The following is a 9,158-nucleotide window of genomic DNA, read 5'->3' as shown; positions in this document are numbered from 1 at the left end:
TGTGGAAATAAGGCAATTGTTCAAATTGTGTGTACTAAAATAGTATAAAATGTATTCTCCTGGTGTTTCTGCTCATTAAACCACTGACTGGAAAAAATCCTAATTTGTTGCAGCACAGCAGCTCCGACCAGTGTTGCAAGTGCAGATCCATTTTATAATATCTTTGCAAGGTTTAGTAAATGGGTTGGGACTCTGTGGAAAAACCCCATTATGGGTTCCACTTTTGTGGTGTGAGGGGTCGTCTGGACAGAGAACTGACTCAATGAAATTGAATCTGGGTCCTGGGTGGGCGGGGGCTCCTGTTTGACAGGCTGCAGATGGACCAGCGAGCCTGGTATAATTATAGCCTCACCCTGGCCAAACTATACACGTGACCCTGGCGGCTTTAATTTCAATGGAGTAAGACCAACCACCGACACTCCAACAGGCCTGCACAAGAAAGTTCAGCTTGCACAATATCCAACACAGACAGTTTATAATCTGCATATTATTCAAATCTAGTTGTTTTTTCAGCCGTCAGCCAGTGTCTTTAGGCTTTAGGCGGTCTATAGACATTCTTTTATTTGAACTAAAACACACATTTATATATCTTGAAAATGAATCTTTAAGAAGAAATCTATTCCCTTAAATATGCTGTTGTGTGCAGGATCTCCACCTCCAGGCTGGTTCTCTACGGACAGGTGTTGACTTTAATGTGAGAGAGAAGCGTTAAATATAGTCTGCCATAAAGGTGTTATTTATAGAGGCTTGGTATGTCATTGTATTTGGTTACCAAGCACATAATGTTACTGATCCAGTCATGTTTTGTTGACATGGTTTTAATAATAAAGGAAGTCTCACTACTGGTGGCAGATAAATGATGCATTTTCCTCATTCCCGACCAATGTGACATAATTTACTCTCCCCTAACACTCGGAGTGTGTGACTGGACGCAGCTGCAGCGTGACACGGTGCTATTCTAACACAGGTCGGAGCAGTTGGTGTAGATTCCTCTCCGAGGGGTCGAGCTGCAGATTCCTCTCCGAGGGGTCGAGCTGCAGAGGTCTCAAAGTGTCCTACAAGCCTACAAACTAATGCTCACTTCCTCCGACATCCTCTGTGGGATAAGAAGACAGAAATTGTTGAAATTCAACACTCTAATGAAACTAAACCCGCTGTTACCAAATAAACAATCCCCCCCAAACTATTAACATATTAACACAATTTGAAATCCTCCATCAACCAGCAGTTTTATCATGAGAGCACAGTGGACCTGCCCTGAGTCTGAACGTGTTCACGCTGTGGTGAAGGAACATTTCAGTGGCCCGATGGAGGTTTCAGGATCTTCAGAAGCTTCCTGGCCGACATGAGCAGATCAGTGTTGCATAACTGTTCTAGACTAACACTATTCAACTGCTCCGGGTGAAATGTCAGCCAGCAGCGAGCCCCTCTCTCTGAGGGCTCATTTGCAGGTGATACTACTTCCTTCTGGAGATTAAAAGTTAGCTGTGAGTCTTTCTTAGAAATATATACCAGAACTATACAGTATGACTGTGCAATATCATTATTACTACTCTGGTGTAATTCATAATGTGCATATCATTATTACTACTCTGGTGTAATTCATAATGTGCATATCATTATTACTACTCTGGTGTAATTCATAATGTGCAATATAATTTTCCACTTGTGCAATTTTTTAATAGTCTGTTTATTGTCAATACTGTGTATATCTGTATATACTGCTCCTATTTTTATACTTCCTTCTATTTAAATGGTTCATATTTAGTTTCATTTTGTTTAGCTCTCTTTTACTGTGTTAGCTGATGCTTCTTGATGCTTCTTGTTTTCTGAACTATCTCCTTTGCTGCTGTACTCCACACATCTCCCCACTGAGGGACTAATAAAGGAATATCTTATTTGATCTATAATGTGTCTTCTCATGCAAAGATCCCAGAATCTCTAACATGCTTCAATAATGTGCACGTAGGACAAAACCCGCGTTGTATGCTGTGGAGGAGGGTCAGAGAACATGTGTGAAGGCAGAAGGTCTGAGGTGTAGGCCTGAAGTATGTGGCCGGGTTGGGTTGGATATTTGGGAGGAGGGGGGGGGTGGTAATGATACCAAGGACTGGAAGAAGCAGGTGTGAGGCGGTCAGCTGCCAGTCAGAGACGGCTGGGACATCCCACAGTCACGGTTGCTTGTTGGGATGCCCCCCCCCTCCTATGGATCCCCATTACTACACTTTTTTGTATTTCAGCATTAAACTTTAACACCGGTGGCGTCATCACCAACTCTCTCTACAGCGGAGGTTGATCTGTATTTGATGAGTAACTTTGACTTTGGGTGCAGGCCAACTAGTGTGGTGTTCCTGGAGAAGGTGGGGGGGGGTGGAATAAACATATTTTGTTTACGTTTGGATCACGGAGCTTTAAAATAGTCTGGCTCAAACTGACTGGAAGCGTTGACCTGGTCCAGGGGTCACCTGCGTCTCTTCAGCTCCTCTCCAGTGGCTCCCTGGTTATTTATAAAAATGGAAATGAATAACTGTTATTTGTTTACATTTAAATTAGTATTATTGTAGTAGGTGTATGGTACGACGGTACGACGGAGTATTGGGACCACATTGAGGAATTCAAGAATAAAGTCGTAATATTATGATAATAAAGTCATAATATTATAAAGTAGTAATTTTACGTGTTCTTTTTTTCTGGTAAAGTTATGACTTTATTCTCATAATATTGTGACTTTATTGTGTAAATCTCAGATGTGTTTTCCCTCAATGTGGCCCTAATACTCCGTAGTACATTGTCTCTTTGGCCCTCACTGCATTAGACTTATATACTATATACTTAGACTATAAACTGTGTTACCTTCATCACAATGATCACATGTTTTGCGGCTCCAGACAGATTTATTTTTTGCCTAAAATGTCTCTTTTTATAGTAAAGGTTGCTGACCCCTGACCTCAACAAAATCAAAAGCTATGACAATACTACAAGTTGCATGGAATAAAAATGTCTTTCAATTCTTCTGGACCAAAGTGTGTTGAAGCAGCGGATGAAGCAGCTGCCGCTGCGGAGCATCAGCATTGGTAGAATAGTGTGAGACATTTGAGATAATACAGTATCAAAGAAGGGACGCTAATGAAGCTAATGTCAAAGATGGCATCATATTTCATCTTCAACATTCCCTCTGACAGTCTCAGTATTCCCACCGGAGACTCCATGTCTGATAATTGCCGTGTCAATTAGAGCCGGACTGAGTTGTGGTTGTTTGGAGGTGGTTTCCTCTGCAGGTCAGCGGGGGTCAAACACGGCAACGGTATCTGCACAATGTGACACTATCCATGTCTGTCTAATAGAAAGCTGCAGGAATGAGTCCTAAAACCCAGAAAAGAGTCAGCATTTCAGCACTTCCTGTTCCCTCGTCTGGAAGTCAACGGGTTTATTGAACGTGTTTCTAGTCAGATGTCTGAAATCAGGTCTGTGGTTCACACAAGCTGAAGAGAGTTAACGTTTTGTTCTACGATATAAAACACATCAGTAAAAGTCCCTCTGGTGAATTCAGAACTCTTTGTGTGTCTTTAAAAAGTCGGTTGCTAACAAGTGACTAAATGAGACGACTAAACGTCATCACGTCCTCCTTTACAGCCTTGTTGTGTTTATACTCACGCTCATGTGACCGTGGTGGAGTTGGTTTACAGCCTAACGTTAGCTCTTTACTGCTGCTGATTACATTCACACTTCATCAATCATAAAGTGGTTCATTAGTGGAGATTATCTTGATGAACAAAACGTGTCAATATCATAAACGTGTGTTTACCACAGAGATTATTATCTGCTATAATCCAAAAACACCTTCCTGGTTAGCCTACAACAACACCTCATCCCTGGAGCTCTCTAGAAAGTCCATTTCCATTATTTTAGTGATGTTATCTTTCAAAATAAAATTTGAAAGTCATTGAGAAACTTTCTTTGACTTCACTTAAAATTCCACTTTGGTTTTGTGTGAACATAAAATTAAAAATCATCTCCTGAAAAAGCAGCCCCCCCCCCCTCTTCCTTCCTGCTCTGCTGGGTTTAGTTTAGTTTGGTTTAGTTTAGTTTAGTTTGGTTTGGTTTGGTTTGGTTTCTCTCCTCTCCTTTCAGGAAGAAACCCAGCAGAGTGGAGGTCTTCAGGAGGTTCACTGGGCTGGGAGGCCTTTTAATGTCCAGATGATCCTTTTAGATCACCTCCACGGTCATATTGTGCATCTATTCAACAATATATGCAAAAACACAGCTTTTCTTCCTGTAAAACAATATATGATGTGTATTTACATAAGTACCAACAAATTTCAACCAATATCGTTACATAATTCTGATTTAAATCCCTCTCGTAACTGTACACGACTCAAATATTCTGTTTCTCTGAAGAACACTCAGTACAGAAGCTAAAGACGCTCTAACTTCAGTTTCACTGAGACTTTAAGATGCTCTCTCTCTCCTCTGTTTGGTTTGCTTTGTTAGTTTTCAGCACATACCGTTCTTCACTCACCCCCCTACATCACCCTGATTTATTTATGACAATAGTTTAACTTGAATAATCTTCCTCTTTGTTTGAACTTTGAGCCTCTTCAGGGCCGGCTACAGCCCTTTTTGGTGCCCTCGGCAAAATTCGGATTTGGAGCACTTATTTGCACAAATGAGTGCTGCCAGGCAGAGAGCAAGAGAGGTACAGGGGTGAAAACTATATTCCTTTCTTTTATTTATGTTACCTCCATCGACCCCCAGAAGGTGGCGACCTTGGCGACCGCCTATATGGCCTCTGCCTTAAGCCGTCCCTGAGCCAGTTCTGACCCCCACAAGCTGCTGTAGTTGAATATAGTGTTTCCATAGTGCAAAACAGACCATTCTGCCTTCAGAGGGCCATCACTCTTCATCAAGGAGGTCTCCACCAACTGTGAACCATTCAGGATTAACATCCTAACCAGATATCAGTCAGCGATGGAGAGAGTACCGACTCTTTCCAACCCTCCACCAACTGTGAACCATTCAGGATTAACATCATAACCAGATATCAGTCAGAGATAGATAGAGAATACTGACTCTTTCCAACCTTCACAACATGCTTGGCAAAAGTGAAGCTCAGCTTTTTTCAACCCACCACCCCTCACCCACCCTTGTGACCCCCCCTCCCCTCTCAGATACTCTCTGGTGCTATGTATGGGCCATGGGTGGGTGAGGGGTGGTGTTGGGGGGGTACAGCTGCAGTACCCGTCTTGGATGACTGAGATGTAAATGCGTCCCTTTCATAAACTGTCCAGAGTATCAGTGCAGAGGATCCGGCCAATGAGGGCGCAGCAGGCACTAAAATGGACAAGCCAATGGCTGAGCGTCTGCCGGTATATATACAGGGAGCAAAGACCTCCAGAGTCGGGTGACCCCTATATTGGCTGTAGTGAACAGGATCTGATCCCCAGGATTGTTACCTCTGTTCTTGTCTGCTGTGAAGGTAAAGAAATATCACATTTGACTGTTTGGTGGAGTTTAAAGAAGGAGGAGCAGATATTTGGAGACATGCGGATTCGGAGAACCATTCAAAGATTTAGAACGGAGAGAACGTGACTGTGTTTGGCTGATGAAGGGTTAGGGACTCAAAGTCTGTGGTGAAATCAGGATAAATGCACAACAACTCCAAGATGTTTGAGGGTTAGGGTTAGTTTGAATGTTTGAATCCATATGATGCATTCTGGGAAAAAAAGAGACATACTGGGTATCAGAGGTCATTGAATTTAGTCAGATAATGTTATGAAATGAAAATACGCATGAACATGATGCTTTAGCGTAGCGGTAGCTGCATTGCTCGTTGCATTAACTTGTATCACTACATATATGGACGCTCTCATTGGGACGCTGATTTATGTGGACAGGTGCTTCACAGTTGGAGACGTGTCAGAGACCGCCGGAAGGCTCCGGATGTCAAGTAACTGATTCTAGCCGTTTAAGAGTCACATTTTTAAGATGGCCTTTTGGGCTTCAAGCTCTTAGCAAAGTGATAACTGCATCAAAAATTATGACCAAAATGCTCCATTACACGCCGCTGCAGATTGCATTTCGTGTGATGTCACAAGTGCATCATTGCATTGGTCTGTTTTTCTTCATGTGATCAGCCGATCAAAGCGAGATGAAACAGGTAACATGTATAGATAATGAGAAGCAAATAGATCTTGTTGGACTGTGGTGGAGCGTCAGCAGCTGGTCAGATGGCTGTCAGGAGATCAGCATAGTGACAACGTTAAGTGTTTGAACCTGCAGGCTGTGCAGTGATACGGAGTGTGATAGAAAGAAGGTGCAGAGTGGACACGTATGTAAAACAGGACCCGCACAGACGTCTTCATGTGTCAACGTGTAAATTGGAGAACTTTGGTTTGATGCGTGTGCCAAGAGCATTAAAGTGATACTTGTATATGCGGAGGACATTTTAGAGAAATGGTATACAGTTAGATGTGCTGATGCTAAAAATACCCACCCAGGCGACGCGGTCTCCTCCCCCAGCTCGATTTCAACTGGACATCTGAGCCGTCGAGAATTGAGTGACACTTGTTACCAGGATTCCTCTGCCGACACCACTTATACTCTGCAGCTGTCTCGCAGAATATCTCATATCTCTAAAAGATGTTTTGGGGATATTCAGATCACCTTCACAGACAGTGTTAGAGTCTCTGCTGAAGTTTGCTCATCCTGTGTTTTATTTTTATTTTATCTTTGCAGTGTCAGAAAGCAATCATGCCTTTCGGAAACACCCACAACAACTTCAAACTCAACTACAAAGTTGAGGATGAGTTCCCAGACCTGTCCAAGCACAACAACCATATGGCCAAGGTCCTGACCAAGGAGCTGTATGGCAAGATTAGGGACAAGCAGACACCCAGTGGCTACACCCTGGATGACGTCATCCAGACTGGTGTCGACAACCCCGGTGAGACACTGACACACTAAACCATTCAGACACGTAGCTCTACTAACTGAAACAAAACTGCACGTTTGTTGGACATAAAATCAGCAAATTCTCAGATTCCCTCCCGTCTTCTAACTGCTGCTTTCCTATCGGGTCCCTGGCTCCAGGTCACCCCTTCATCATGACTGTTGGCTGCGTCGCTGGTGATGAGGAGTCCTACGATGTCTTCAAGGATCTGCTCGACCCCGTCATCTCCGACCGTCATAATGGATACAAGCCCACTGACAAGCACAAGACCGACCTGAACTTCGAGAACCTGAAGGTGCAGTAGCCCAGTTTTTAACAAAGAGCAGAAAGCACGATGGTTCATTAAGGAAAGACTCTTGGAGTAAAATAAGAGTTTCAGACGTTAAACCGAACACTACGTTGGATAATTTCATTGATTTTCACACCTTCAGCGAGACAAATGGAGCAGAGATGAAGCCCAGCGTCCTACGTCTGTGGCCTCTGTCTCACTTTGTAATTTATCATGTTGTCTTAAGGGTGGAGACGACCTGGACCCCAACTACGTTCTGTCCAGCCGTGTTCGTACCGGCCGCAGCATCAAGGGATTCACCCTGCCCCCCCACAACAGCCGTGGGGAGCGCAGAGCCATTGAGAAGCTGTCCGTTGAGGGTAAGTTATTAATAGTTTGAGTCCATAAGTATGCAAAGGGTTGGGCAGTAAGCTGGGCCTCAAACAGAAGGAAAGTGTCCTTGAAGGATACGAGGTAGAAACACACTCTTCTGCTCGTTCATTTAATGCTAAATCAGTAAATGGTCATGTTAAATGACAGAAGACACTCAGCTCAGCATGTCCTGTTGAGATCTATCGCAGAAGAACTTCAATCAGTCCTAACTGTACGTGTGTCTCTGATTCAGCTCTGACCAGCCTGGACGGCGAGTTCAAGGGAAAGTACTACCCCCTGAAGTCCATGACCGATGCCGAGCAGGAGCAGCTGATCACTGACCACTTCCTGTTTGACAAGCCCGTCTCTCCCCTGCTGACCTGCGCTGGCATGGCCCGTGACTGGCCCGATGGCAGAGGCATCATGTGAGTATGACCAATAACTGTCAGCAGGCCCATTGTGGGTTCACACTTTCATTATGTTTCTGCATCACCTGTATGTTTCGCCGTATGCTGATCCCTTGAATCCATCTCCATCCAGGCACAACGACAACAAGACCTTCCTGGTCTGGGTGAACGAGGAGGATCACCTGCGTGTCATCTCCATGCAGCCAGGCGGCAACATGAGGGAGGTCTTCAGGCGTTTCTGCGTCGGCCTGCAGAAGGTAAATAAAACGATCCTAGTCGAGAGCGAAGGCGGCGTGGATCGCTGCTGGATGTTCCTCTGACTTCCTTATTTTCATCTCCCAGATCGAGGAGATCTTCAAGAAGCACAACCACGGCTTCATGTGGAACGAGCATCTCGGCTACATCCTGACCTGCCCCTCCAACCTCGGTACCGGCCTGCGTGGTGGCGTGCACGTCAAGCTGCCCAAGCTGAGCACACACGCCAAGTTCGAAGAGATCCTCACCAGGCTGCGTCTGCAGAAGCGTGGCACAGGTGCGAATATATGTCCTCTCTTTAGCTTGTGGGATCTGCCTGGCGGGTCCCTGAAGATCTCTGTTGAGATTCTACAGAGCTGAAAGGTGTGATGTGTAATCTGTCCCTCGTCCCTTGTCCTCTTTAGGTGGTGTGGACACCGCCTCCGTGGGTGGTGTGTTCGACATCTCCAACGCTGACCGTCTGGGCTCCTCCGAGGTGTACCAGGTCCAGCTGGTGGTTGATGGTGTGAAGCTCATGGTGGAGATGGAGAAGAAGCTGGAGAAGGGAGAGGCCATCGACAGCATGATCCCCGCACAGAAGTAAAGAGGGACAATCTTCTGTTTATCTCGTGACCATTCATGTGCAATCGAGCCAGCTGACGGGCGTGCCGAGGAAACTCACCAAGAGACTCTTGACTCTGCACACCTCTTTTTTTTTCTTCCTTCCAGCTTTTTTTTCTTCTTTCCTCCGCCCTTTGTTCTTTTTTTTCGAGTTCTCCTGTGTTGGTTGGTAACATCCTGGGATCAGCCTCCACTGAGCCGGGCTCGCCTGGCAGACGTGGCATCACCTACTTTTTCTTCTGAAAAGTAATGATTATTGAAGCTGTTGGTATACTGCTCAATAAAAAAGTACCCCATGAAAAATGCA

At 44.8% G+C, this 9,158-nt stretch overlaps 1 protein-coding gene across 1 annotated transcript; it reads left to right on the top strand.

Annotated features, from left to right (window-relative positions):
• Positions 1-5,357: 5,357 nt before the first annotated feature.
• ckma (creatine kinase, muscle a) lies at positions 5,358-9,158 on the top strand. Its single transcript, XM_037762717.1, has 8 exons — positions 5,358-5,476; positions 6,736-6,943; positions 7,090-7,244; positions 7,465-7,597; positions 7,843-8,014; positions 8,130-8,253; positions 8,339-8,528; positions 8,656-9,158. Exons 2-8 carry the CDS (start codon positions 6,751-6,753, stop codon positions 8,832-8,834), a joined length of 1,146 nt encoding a protein of 381 aa, XP_037618645.1. The 5' UTR covers positions 5,358-5,476; positions 6,736-6,750; the 3' UTR covers positions 8,835-9,158.

This window comes from Sebastes umbrosus, unplaced genomic scaffold (genome assembly GCF_015220745.1).
Source record: "Sebastes umbrosus isolate fSebUmb1 unplaced genomic scaffold, fSebUmb1.pri S34, whole genome shotgun sequence".
Classification (NCBI taxonomy): Eukaryota; Metazoa; Chordata; class Actinopteri; order Perciformes; family Sebastidae; genus Sebastes; species Sebastes umbrosus.
Note: the sequence above shows the minus strand (reverse complement) of the source record. Positions and strands in the feature narration are given on the sequence as shown.